Source organism: Periplaneta americana, chromosome 6 (genome assembly GCF_040183065.1).
Source record: "Periplaneta americana isolate PAMFEO1 chromosome 6, P.americana_PAMFEO1_priV1, whole genome shotgun sequence".
NCBI lineage: Eukaryota > Metazoa > Arthropoda > Insecta > Blattodea > Blattidae > Periplaneta > Periplaneta americana.
The window spans coordinates 159,104,201-159,118,558 of NC_091122.1; the positions used below are offsets into that span (position 1 = coordinate 159,104,201).

Here is a 14,358-nt window from a genome sequence, read left to right on the forward strand (position 1 = left end):
TTAAAATCAAAACTAACAAGTTACATTTCAGAATTTAAAGAAGATGGTTTATCAACTGACAATAAAATATTATTTTGTAATTTGTGTCAGTGTGCAGTATCATCTACACAAAAGTTCCTGGTGCAACAACACATTACAACTAGTAAACATCAGGCCAACAAACAACTAAATTCCAAGCAGAGACAATTGTTTTTAACACAACCAACAACATCGAATGTAAGATCTGAGTTTAACATCGACCTGTGCCGTTCTCTCATCTCTGCTGATATTCCTCTCTACAAACTAAAGAATAAGGTCTTCAGGGAATTCCTTGAAAAATATACTCAACATACAATCCCGGATGAGTCAACACTTAGGAAGACGTATGCTCCATCCATCTACGATGAGACAATACAGAAGATAAGAGATGAAATTAAAGATAGTTCAATTTGGGTTTCCATTGATGAGACTCCCGACAAAGAAGGTAGACTTGTTGGTAATGTAGTTATCGGTTTGTTAAGTGAACAATATTCTGAACGAATTCTTTTACATTGTGATGTTCTAGAAAAGTGCAATAACAAAACTATAGTTAAACTGTTCAACGAAGCTATGGGTATCCTGTGGCCAAAGGGTATTATGTACGATAATGTGTTATTCTTTATTAGCGATGCTGCCCCTTATATGGTCAAAGCTGGACAAGCATTATCTGTTGTATATCCTAAATTGACTCATTTTACTTGTGTGGCGCATGCATTTCATCGTGTGGCAGAAGTGGTCAGAGACAATTTCCCTAAAGTAGATTTGTTGATTTCATCAGTGAAAAAAGTATTTCTCAAAGCTCCCAGTAGAGTTAACGTGTTGAAAGAAATGTACCCTGAAATTCCATTGCCACCAAAGCCAATTTTAACTAGATGGGGTACATGGCTAGAAGCAGTTGAATATTATGCCGAACATATAGACTCTATTAACAATGTTCTCCTTGCATTGGACTCTGAAGATGCAGTCTCAATTGATACTGCGAAAACAGTTACCTGTGACATAAGTGTGAAGAATGACTTAGCTCACATTCAGCATACATTTTCATGCATCATAAAAACGCTCAAAAGTCTCCAAAATAGGCACCTTTCACTATCTGAAAGTTTTGAAATTATAAATAGTACTGTGGAACAACTGAATCGTGGTAGAGGTAAAGTTGCAGATGCAGTAAGAGCTAAGGTGGACACTGTACTTTCAAAAAACCCTGGATATGAAGAACTACAAAAGGTTGTTGCTGTGATGAGTGGTGAATCAACAGTGAAGATTAACTTGGACTTATCCCCAGCAGACATTGTGAAATTGAATTATGTACCAGTTACTTCTTGTGACGTCGAACGCTCTTTTAGTCAGTATAAATCTATCCTCAGAGACAATAGAAGAAGATTCACTTTTCAGCACTTGAAAGAAATGTTTGTAACCTATTGTTATGGTAACAGACAATAAAAATTGTGTTTTGTTGAAACTACATTGGAAGATAAGGTACGTCCATTATATTTTTTGTTTAGTTTGATTAAAATGTACCAATATTTAACGTACATAGTCATTTTTTTATAATTTTAAGTCCATATTTAATTCCATATTTTGGTAAAAATCCATATTTAATTCCATATTTTGGTAAAAATAACTACATATATATTTACATATTTCATATATTTTTAGTCCATATAAATCCGTTCCCTGATGATAACTATACTTTTAAAAGTTACAAATTTGGCTGCAAAAGAATAAATAGGACACTGTTACTTCTACAAAGTCTTAAATACACCTGTAGGCTTCTTTATGTTGATACAATGCATAGATCCAGGTCATCACGAAAAGCTCTCCGTTACTTTCTTCAAGGACACGATCTTTGGGAAGAACTCGCAGCCTTATAATAAAAATTTCGAAGTTTGAGAAATCAAAGAGAATTACAAATAATATATATTATTAACATTTTGTCATAAAAGCAAAATCAAGCACTCGTCAAATTATTATGTTTATTTTATAAGAATATAGGGTGGAAGTGAAATAACCTTGCAGATTGAAAGGGACGATAGGGTACACTGAAATGAATAGAAAACCTATATTATGTTTTGTGATTAAATGCACGGTTAATTAGAAGATTAAGTTTGAAGTTTCAGTAGTCCGGCAACATCGCCGCTAACACACTCTTCTCGTGATACAGATGTAAGAGGTCAACGAACTCGGTGTGTATCGTTAGATCTGTTATCTGGCGCTCTGTTACAACCAAATCGCATCGTGCAGTGGCTTCAAATTAGAGATTTTTGAAATTAAATTTACACGAAAACCGTCCACATTATTGAAATATACCACAGAGATAAATTATTCTTTATTAGTTTTCCTATCGATATGGACAAAAATCACGATCCTATTCGAACAGTTACCGAATAAGATGTTGTTAAACATTTTTTCTGAAAAAAAAAACTATTAACTTTCCACCAATATGATATTATAATTTCTTGTTACATACAACATGATGTATTCGCTCTGGAAATCTGCAAGACTATTTCACTTCCATCTTTTAGGCTAAATGCAACTTCTCTCCCACTAATTGAACCTACCGAATCGTTTCCAATCCAAACGTTCATAGGAAAAGATGTCCACACATGCAAAAATGTCCTGCGCAAAATGTCAAGGACAAACATGTCCAATCAGAAAAATGTCCACTGTTGAATGTCCATGAACAAAAATGTCCAACATTTTTCAATGCATTGGTATCGCAATATAGCCATTGCTAAGAAAATTCGAAATACCAGTACCAAGTTTTCTTTACAACTTTAATTAACATAATAGCCCAAATCATTCATTAAGAGAGAGAGAGAGAGAGAGAGAGAGAGAGAGAACGTTTCAGTAAAAGATGGATGCATGTACCACTATCACTACAGAAGTAACGACGACAATAAATTTTAGGCTATTGATGGTGTGTGGAAATACAAACTTGTAATTCGAGATGTATAAGCAATTCAGATCTTGATAATATAATGATATTAAAAGATGGATTAAACGGGCATTATATGGACACCCAGGAGGATTAAGGAAGAGAGGAAGACCAAGGTTGAGGTGGCTTCAGGATGTGGAGGATGATCTGCGGAGAGTTGGATGCAAGAGATGGAGACAACGGGCTCAAGATAGAGATGAATGGTTTCTACTGATTAAGGAAGCTCAGGCCCTTCATAGGCTGTAGTGCTAATAATGAATGAAAAGATGGATGAAGACAGTACTTGCATGAAGCAGATCTTGCTGCAGTTCAAGTTCTACGGGTCAATGCGACACTAAGGCCACACGAAGGACCATCCAGAATTGGATACTTAACAATAGAAAGGTGCAAAGTGTCAAATTTATTAACAATATTTTACTAATAAATAACTTTCGCTATTGAACTATTTTAAGAATATATTTTTTATAGAACTGAATTGATACTACTTATGACAACTTTTTACCGATCTTTATCAAAAGTTTGCTGATACTAATAAAATTAACACATTGAGAGACAAACAAACTTAACAATTTAAGAAAGGTGTTAATTTCGTAGGTACCATGATTCATTTATTATTCACAGATGTGTTAATTTCTGCAAATACTTCCATTAAAGTGGTTTTCCAGACTGGAAGCAAATCACCTTCACCATTTGGAACTGAATATCGTCGACTTTCATTATGATTATCATACCTTTAATGTTTACGTCGTTATACTGGTATGACAGTTAAGAGAAATGTTGATAGTGTTGAATAATCTTAGTCATATAACTTAGAAAATAAAGTTATTTTCGCCTCCATTTTCTGGATTTTTAACACGTGCAACTGAAAAGTTTAAAACAAACCAGCTGTGTCATCTAGAGGTAATACATTATGTTTCTATGTGATTCATAGCGCTACATTATTTATGTGTTATGTTGTACATTTACCTACTCTGACCTTCCTGTTATAGAAAACACCACGGTATATAATCAATCATGCATTTTGCCACAACTTCACTATTTTTTTAGTTGGTTATTTAACGACGCTGTATCAACTACTAGGTTATTTAGCATCGATGAGATTGGTGATAGCGAGATGGTATTTGGCGAGATGAGGCAGAGGATTCGTCATAGATTACCTGGCATTACCTTACGGTTGGGAAAAATCTCGGAAAAACCCAACCAGGTAATCAGTCCAAGCGGGAATCGAACCCGCGCCCGAACGCAACTTCAGACCGGCAGGCACGCCTTAACCGACTGAGCCACGCCGGTGGCTAATTTCACTATTAGCACAAAAATAAACAACGTAGGGAAATCAAAACGAATGGCACATTGCCCCTTTTTATGAGAGAGCCCTGGTGACTTTGCACTACTGTCATCTTTTGGTGGTCTTAACAAAACATTACAATCTTCTGTGGACCTAATCCTATTGATAAATAATGTCCCATTGGAAAATTGCAACATTCTAGTAAAATATCACATTTTTTTTTTAATTTTGGCACTTAGCACATTTCTATTGTTAAGTATACAATTGTAAGAGAGGTCATCGGATAAGTTTGAAGATGAAGAAATTTTGGCATGGCTTCCAAGACACAGATTTAAGAGAATTGTAAATGATGAACAAAATAGAACTCAATCCCAGAATAGACCTATTCAGAAATTATGACGACCTAAGCAGGCCCGCTCTAAATAGGATATATTATATTACCAACCAAAGAAGAAATAAAACGTAATCAGGAGGTACAAAAACAACAACGACGTTAAACGCTGTTTATGAGCTACATCATGCAACTTAAAATTTCGAATACGGCCTGAGGAACAGTAAACTTATGAAAAATATATCGAATCTTGTTTAAATTGGACATTTATGTAGGCCTAATCAAAGTAATGGACTTTGAATAAATTCGACATTTGGACTTTGAATATATTCGACTTTTTTTTTCCACTGGACTTTTAATTGACTGGACATTAATACAATGTGGACATTTTAATGTATGACAGTCCTGTATATGACCATTTTGCATTAGACATTTTAACCTCCAAACTACTGAACCTGGTCTCAGGCAAATGTTCTAATTTTTGGTCCAATGCTATGTTTTATTAATAATAGAAGACCTCCAAGGAAAATGATGTAACATAGATTCTTGAGATATGTGATGTAGGTGCAAACATTAATTTTAAAGCATTTACTTATAACAATAAATTATAGCCTTCAATGGTTGAATAAACTTGTATCCTTGTTTAGTCAAATGATTGTGATAATAAATATAGGCCTAATGAAATATGCTCCTAAAATTATTTTGTGCGAGATCGTGCGTATTTGCTTGGTTTCCGCACAAAACCAATCCGCGGTAAGTCTAAAATTCCACATTCAGTATTCCCAACCTAACAAACATAATAATTTCCCTCTTCTTACCGCTTAAGTGACATATTGATTTTACTGCTTTAGGCTTTTAACATATTATTTTTAGAGACGTTCAATATAGTAATAGTTATAAATTGGAAACTTACCACTGCAATTTCACCTAAATTGCACTGTTAATTATTGTTTTTAAATATTTGCAAACATTAAGTAAACTCTACAACTCCACTAAAGTTACTGCATTCGTGATGCAAGTAACATTAAGGAAGCCGTTTGTTTTAAGTTCGCATTTATAGACTGGGGGAAAAAAAAAGACAGACGTATATCACGGCCTGCTGGAGTATAGTAAACACAGAAAACATTTTAAAGCAACAATGTTGAAGACAGATATTTTTGTTTTGCAAATTTGCCGTCATTGAACAGAAACCAAGATGAAAATTTCATTGCAACTAATTAGAAATTCCTCTTTCAGGTATGTAATAAACGATCTTCGCACAAAATAATGTACGATACACGTGCGGTATGTTTTCTTTCAATTCTCGGAAATTAAAAAAAGCTCAACTACGTTTCGCTTTTTCAAACTTTTCCTCGAACATGAAAACTTCAACATACCGCTCTTGTAACGCATATTACTATTCCTTTCTCCTGAAACATGAATTACAGTTTTGTTGGTTACATTCTGATTCTGGGGAGATCTTCATTTATTTTTGTAATCTCTTCAACAGAGGCATGGACTCTTCAGAATATTGCCTTCTCTTTTTTATGTTATAAATTTATTAATCTTACTTCATTTTTTAATGTACATTGTTTATATTTTTATACCATCTCAGTGTATGATTTTTCTTTTGCCTTTCCAAGAGCACTCCCGTGCACAAGCTTTGGTTTTTTTTTTTGGAGTGTGCTAATATTATGAATAACTGATGAACTATTAAGTTATTTAAATAACATCATCACTGTGTTGATATTGAAAATGGAATATTATTTTACTTTATAGAAGTTTCGTTGTAATTTCCATCGTCCTCTGAATTTTAGTGAGTTCCCGCGCTATCTTATGGCTTCCTGTTATGGTGGGATGTTTTCATGATTGGTAGTGTTGTATCGAAAAGAGTGTGTGTTCTGAAATTCAATTGAGTGTTGAGGATGTGTTGTAGATGTGTTTTTTGTGTGTGTATAAATTTCGTATTGCTCTAGACTAGGGTATCGAGTTTATGGTTTCTTGGTTGAATGTGTAGTATTTTCATGTCAGTTTCTACATTGCTGCAATTGTGGTTGGAGTTTGTGATGTGTTCTGCGTAAGTTCAATTGTTGTGTGATTTAGTTAGGACTGTGATATGTTCTTTGTAACGTGTTTGAAAAGATCTTCCAGTGTTTCCACTGTAGAAGTAATTACAACTATTGCATGTTAGGTTGCATTTGTTTGTGTGTCTTGTCTGTGTTGGGGTGTTTTTGTAGTGTATTCTGTGGTTTGACGCAATGTTGTATTTTAGTTTCTTGAAAGATGATGCAATCTTGTATGCGTTTTTATTTTCGTATGTTAGTACGATATATATTTACTGTGTTCCTGAGTTTGTGTTGTGTTTCTTTGTTTGTGTTTAGTCTTTTTTATGATGTTGTCTATTACGTTGGAGTTATAAATAAATTATATGATTTTAAATTTTTGTAAGACTGCTCAATAAATTATTATTAGTATTATTTTATTATTATTATTATTATTATTATTATTATTACTTAGAAATGGCTTTTAAGGAACCCTTAGGTTCATTGCCGCCTTCACATAAGCCCGCCATCGGTCTCTATCCTGTGCAAGATTAATCCACTCTCTATCATCATATCCCACCTTCCTCAAATCCATTTTAATATTATCCTCCCATGTACGTCTCGGCCTCCCCAAAGGTATTTTTCCCTTTGGTCTCCCAACTGACACTCTATATGCAATTAATATTATTATTATTATTATTATTATTATTACTATTATTATTATTATTATTACTATTATTATTATTATTATTATTATTATTATTTTAAAAAGATGAAGGGAGATCGTAGCCAGTTAGTAGGCCCAACACGGAAAAGGATGCCAATGATGACTTTACAATTTAATTTCAGGAAAATAAAAAATTACATGCAGAAAGTTCAGAAGTTTATAGACCAGGCAGTAAATTGTAATTTAGACTAAATACTGTCTCCTTCGGTGTGAATGACAATCAAAAGGTAGAGCATAGATGGCACCGTAATTTAGAGAATCGAAATTCACTTTACGTTACAACTAATTTTTTTTCTTCTTCTTCTTGCACAGCATATGGGATGACAGAGACATCACCTATCATCACTATTTCACCCAAGAACAACACAAATTATGAGTCGGTAGGCATACCTATCCCCAACACAGAGGTGAAAGTAAGAGATCTGGAGACGGGAAAGGCTCTGGCTGCTGGTGAAACGGGCGAAATCTGCACCCGCGGTCCTCAGGTGAGAAGAAAAATAGTTGTAAATGGTAATTATTTCATTGAATGTTCATTTTACACTTCAGAGATTATGAAAATGAGGTAATAATAGAGGAAAGTGCCCTAAACCGGACTCCTACCCCTAAAGTGGACCCCTGGTCTCCTGGCTCTGCATTCTCTTGAACTCTAGCAGAACTAAGTGTAAATAGTAGTTTAGGCTTCTACCACTCTGTAGCGGAGCACACACGTCGCCCGCTTCATTTGTTGCTTATCAGTCCGCAATTACGTGTTTTGACAGCGGAAAAAGTTTTTACACTGTGCTACATTTTTCGTTATTTCTCCTAGATATTGGCAGGTAAGCCATTCGATCTATATATATCCTTAAATGGTAAGGATTAAGGTTACTGCTTGTCATTAAACCGTTTAATTGAGATGTTTGGTTAACCCTTTCTAACCCAAATTAAATTTACAAGCAATCCATGTTGAAACAAATAGCTGTATTAGGACCAATTCAGTGACCAAGTTACGGGAGTGGCAACATTTGAAACAAAACTATATTGATGAAAATGTATTGAAATAGAAGTTATCCAGCAAAATTTACCTTCATATGTAACACACAAGTATATAAATGCTATAAAGTTAATTATTGCCATATGGTATCTATAGGTAAGAAAGGGTTCAAATCTATTGAGTAAACAAAATGTTGGCTATAGTCGCGTAAACCTGACCCCTTATTTTTTCATGTTTAAAGTCTACCTGTATTTGTACACACTCTTATTCTATTGGAATTCTGTTCCAAATTTCAAGAGGATAATGGGGAAGGAAGGAACAATCTTTACAACGTACCATTCAGGATGGATCCAAATGAACTCCTTCACTCAGTGGTTTCGACACTTCATCGAGTTTGCCAACCCTACAAAGGAAAAACCTGTGCTGTTGCTCTTGGATGGCCACTTTAGCCACACACAGAATATTGATCTGAGCAACTTGGCAAAAACAAATCATGTTACAATTGTGTCGCTGCCACCTCACCCTTCACACAAACTACAAACTTTGGACAAAACTTTCATGGTTCCCCTGAAAGTTCACTACAGCAAGGAAATCAGGGAGTGGTTAAGGTACAGTGCTTTTGATGCAATGGACCTGTTTGGCAAAGCCTATATTAGATCCCAAACAGCTCAAATAGCAATCAATGGATTTAAAGCAACCTTTGAACAAGAATCTGTTTTCAGATGCCGAATACATTGAAGAAGCAAACAAAAAACTATATTTCTCTTTCTATGAATCTGTGTTAAAGAAACGAACAGCAGAAAATCAGAGCTTTCCATAGAACGAAGAAGAATGTGATGTGAACGAACTACAAATTATTGTAGAGTTTGACCCAAATCAACGATCAACATCTTCGGCAGGTCAGGGTGTTCCTCTGTCATCAGCTACACTTGAGGATTCTCAGGGTTCCACATCTTCTAAGACAAGCCCGTTTGACATCACTCCCATTCCAAAATTAAAAAAGAGGTTCTCGAATAGGGGGCGAAAGATCTGCAGTTCTACGATCATCAAATCTACGTCTTATGAAGCTCAATTGGTGGAAGCTAAGAAAGCTAAAGAAGCAATGGAAGCTGAACAACAAGCACGGAATCGTGCTCAAGGACGCAAAAGCAATCGCGGCCAGGGATGTGGTTCAGAAGTACGGTACAGCCTTCAAGAAAAGGGAAAGGGCTCGTGAAAAATCGTCTAAATTTTGTGAAAAATGTGAGAATCAAGCACTGAAGATGAAAACAACGTGACCTCTGGAATATATGAATTGGATCTCTTCTCGAAAGTTTTCCCATCCAAAGATGATGCTTGGTATGTGTGTTTTGTGACAGAAAATTTTCGGAGGATTCTAAAGGGGAACTTTGGGTCGTTTGCTTTATGTGCTGGGACTGAAAAGTACATGAACATCTGCGATTTTTGTCGCTAAACGATTTAATTCTGTTGTACGTTTTGTGTATCTATTTTGAATACATCCTATATCTCTTTTTAAAAACTAAAACCTGTAATTGTAATATTATACTTATACTTTGAAACTAGTTTATGTTTTCTCTTATTTAATACCTTTTTCCAAATTTGTTTAGTGTTATTTTGATTATTTCTACAAGGGGTCCGATTTCGGCAACTATTTTTCAAATCGCCAAAGTGTAAGGTTATTGAAAATAATTTTTTTCATACCAATTTTTAATTATATTTTCTAAAAGTAAAATGTAAATGGTGCATAACATTATAAAGTAAATATTACATGCTTTTAAAACATAATTTTTTACTGTTTTATATTAAAAAAAAAATAAAAAACAAAATGGGGGTCCGGTTTTGGGCACTTTCCTCTACAAGAAAATGCAGATGACACCGACATAGTACTCTTTCGCAGCTTGCTTTGTCCACAGAACATCGAGGGGAAGGAATTTGGGAAATATATTTGCGAAGAATAGAGTAGTTACAGGAAAATACAATCCTTGTTTCTTTGCTCTATTTCTACAACGATTAGACTAACGGGATATGTATGATAACACTTTCTTGTGTTAAATTCTAACTTACCTTGTTTACGTGTTTTGACCTTTATGGGTTATCTTCAGATTAGACTAAGTTAATTTTATGAAGTAATTCGTGTAGGCATCTTTTTATTCTGAGATCAGACAATCTTTTTCGAAATCGTGTTTGGAATTTGACGTGCTCTGTTAACGAAAATGAATCTTATGAAAATCCTATTTATTGAATAGAATACTTTTACGGGCCATCGTATCATCGTATCCTTTGAGGTTATACAGTAAAATAACATGCAAGGACAGCCGTACAGTATTCTTGGCAGGCAGGCTTAATGGGACTTCATGCGAACGCACGAAAGAAAAAAATGGTATAAATTTGCCAATGTCTAAACTGCAAATACACAGACACTTGCATCCGTATTTGGAAGTAATTTTTACAGCGTTATTATGGATTACTTAGGAATATTTAAAGTGCTAGACATAACTTTTAGGTACCGGTACTTAGTTTTTTCTTTAATGACTAGTACATACCATGTGAACAAATATTTTCAAATTTGCATATCAAAGAAACAAATTAGGCCTATATTAGAAAGCTGAAATTTTGCGGGTAGATCTTCAGAACTGAAGTAGGCCTACATTAGAAGTAAACTACCATGTAAGAAATTCCAGTGTTTTGCAAAAATTATTATTTTTAATTAGACTGAATTTTGTTACTATAATAAATCTGTTTTCATCATAAATAATCATAGAATCAGTATTATAACTATTTTAAAGATTATCTAATAAGAGCTATCAGTAAACAATTAAACTCCTTATAAACTTAAAAACATTTTTTCATATGTTATGTAATAGTAAAAAATATCATTATTATTATTATTATTATTATTATTATTATTATTATTATTATTATTACTTACTTACTTATTTAATCTGGTGGAGTCAAGGCATCAGGCCTTCTCTACCACAACACCAGAATACAGATAATAATAATAGTTTTTATTTACCCCTGGCAGAGTTAAGGAGGTCTTCTCTTCCACTCAACCAGGATCAAATCACATACGGAAAAATACATACCGGTATACAAATAGGTCTATAGGCCTTACAAAAAAAAAGCATCAAAACAAGAAAATAATGTCTAATAAACAAGGGTCCTACAACACATACTTTCTGAGATCTGAACACTTGTTCTTAGGAGGTGCCCAATGTGACGTCCATTCATGGCAATGCATTCCTCTGCCCTTCGGCGTAAGGAATCACGCACTCTTTGAAATTTGTTTTAATATGTTAATAAGAAAGTCCTGATAACGAGCCCCAGTTAATCTCTGTGGTAGCACGTATGGCCCTATTAATCTATCACCAAGAACGCCTGTCCATAAGTTGATTGAGAATCGGTGCTGATGCCTTGTTTCTTCAACTGCATGGGGATTTTCATCTGCCCACACATGCTGATTACCAAAATTCACAACACCATCTCTACTGAACCCCGCTCATATCTGCAACCAGACTTTTGTTTTCAGTATTCCTTGCGACGTATCATTATTCCATGCCAGGGGTGTCAACTACGGTATCATTATCTGGTAGCCTGCTGTATTGTAGGGTAGAAAAATGCATTGCCATGAATGGACGTCACATTGAGCACCTCCTAAGAATAAGTGTTCAGATCTCAGAAAACATGCGTCATAGGACCCATGTTTATTAGACATTATTTTCTTGTTTTGATGCATACTATCATCTCCTAAAATAGTGGATACTTTTAACACCCTGTATATTGACTGTCTAATATATTCAGTGAAGAAAAGTGGCTAAACATCTAAAAATAATTAACTCATTGTATAAATTTCAAAAGAAACAAAACAGTAACATTTCGAAACATTTGCAATATATATTATTGTGATGTACCGAAGAACATATGATATTTCCGTGCAGGAGTTCTGCGTTATCATACGATGAAGGATGGTTGGAGCGGAGAAAAATTCTCTCCGACACCGGGACTCGAACCTGGGTTTTTAGCTCTACGTGTTGATGCTTTATCAACTAAGCCACACCGGATTCCAGTTCCGATGCCGGATTGAATCCTCTCAGTTTAAGCTCCACCTCTTAGTTTCCCTTTAGTGGCCAAACCTCATGCATTGTGTTACAGATGTGTGACAGTGGCACAATGTCCAACACACTATGTGCAGAGGTGCACTCATTGTATATTTCAAGTCAACTGACGACCTATATGAACCACATTCCTCTGTAGGACATAAGTTAGACCATTTACCCACTTTTTTCTTAGGAAAAACCTTCAGTGCCCAGTGCTATAGAAAACTCAGATTTTCTTTTCTGTATCCAAATAGTGAGGTCATCAATTAGGCTACGTTTACAAGTTGGGACTTGAATAATTTGTTTCAGAACATGAAGGGCTACTTTAAACTTCCTGAAGCGACAGCTCAAATGATCGACAGCGAAGGCTGGCTGCACACTGGAGACGTAGGCTACTACGATGAGAAGGGTTACTTCTACGTTGTGGACAGGTTCAAGGAGCTCATCAAGGTGCAAGGCTTCCAGGTGAAAACTTTCACGAGACATGAAACTCGCGAACTGCAATTTCTATTTGATCCAGAGTTGTGAGCATAACAGGATCCTTTATCATGACTAGACCACAGAACTTTATGCACTAAAAAACCTGAAAATATGCATGCAAATATGCAGTAAAATACATTTTAAAGGTTTAATAATAAGATATAATTGAAAATACTTTAAAGTAATAAGTGTCAAGAAGCCATATTGCACAGAATACGAATTTCCCATCAGTTGAGAAACATTTGTCTTCAGAAACCCATTTATTCAACAAATCTTTTCTGTTACTTGTTTTCTTTCGGCATGTCAGCGGTTAAACTTTTAAGCAGATCGATCATGTACTGCTTCTTCGCTTGATTGTGCAGTAAACCTTGTTGAAATGAAAATTTACACTCTACGAGACTTCACTATCGCAGATGTTTAAATACATTCAATTTTGTTTATATGAAATCAGAGCGCATCAGCAGCATTGTCTTCGCAGCAGTTCCATGATCTCAACAATACTTGATTGTATTGTTACAGGTGTCTAAATACATTCATTTCTGGTTATACAAAATCAGAGTGAAAGTCTGACTGATAACTAGGGAACACGTATTTTCGCTCTGACTCCTGCAAACTTAGCCTACACGTACACGGGTAGTATGTACCCAGATCAGCAGCTAGCCTCCTGTTAAAGTGGACAGGTACACTAGGGACAGGTATCCATTCTCGTCGCAGCAATTTCACGTCCTCAACAGTAATTAAATAATAATTGGTTATATTTATATAATTTTTATATTACTTGGAAATTATTCTTATTTTTATCAGAGAGATTTTAAAATTAGATAATAAATCGGGAAAAACAAGGAAATGTGTTAATATATGGTACATTTAAGTATTCTGAATATAAATATATATATATATATATATATATATATATATATATGCATTTAAAATGGAAAATCCTCAAAATATGCGTTTATGCAAAGTAAAGTTGGTTTCCTTCCAACGTAAAAACAATCAAGATGTATATATGTAAAAAAAAAGATCTGCAAACTACCACGTTTACTTTCTTCTTCTTCTTCTTTTTCTGCCTGACAAGTGTTAGGCCACAAGGCCTGTTAAGGTCTTACATCAAATTTTCACGCCATCTCTTAGCAGGACGACCCACAGATCTTTGGCCAGGTGGTACTTACTTACTTACAAATGGCTTTTAAGGAACCCGAAGGTTCATTGCCGCCCTTACATAAGCCCGCCATCGGTCCCTATCCTGTGCAAGATTAATCCAGTCTCTACCATCATATCCCACCTCCCTCAAATACATTTTAATATTATCCTCCCATCTACGTCTCGGCCTCCCCAAAGGTCTTTTTCCCTCCGGTCTCCCAACTAACACTCTATGCATTTCTTGATTCGCCCATACGTGCTACATGCCCTGCCCATCTCAAACGTCTGGATTTAATGTTCCTAATTATGTCAGGTGAAGAATACAATGCGTGCAGTTCTGTGTTGTGTAAC

At 35.0% G+C, this 14,358-nt stretch overlaps 1 protein-coding gene across 3 annotated transcripts in view; it reads left to right on the plus strand.

The window, feature by feature from the left end:
* Window positions 1-14,358, plus strand: part of LOC138701977 (uncharacterized) — a 42,211-nt gene that overhangs the window by 24,891 nt on the left and 2,962 nt on the right. For all 3 annotated transcript variants that reach the window (XM_069829401.1, XM_069829402.1, XM_069829403.1), the window contains exons 7-8: window positions 7,630-7,802; window positions 12,694-12,849. In XM_069829401.1, coding sequence (XP_069685502.1) covers window positions 7,630-7,802; window positions 12,694-12,849 — 329 coding nt within the window. The remainder of the gene's footprint in view (window positions 1-7,629; window positions 7,803-12,693; window positions 12,850-14,358) is intronic.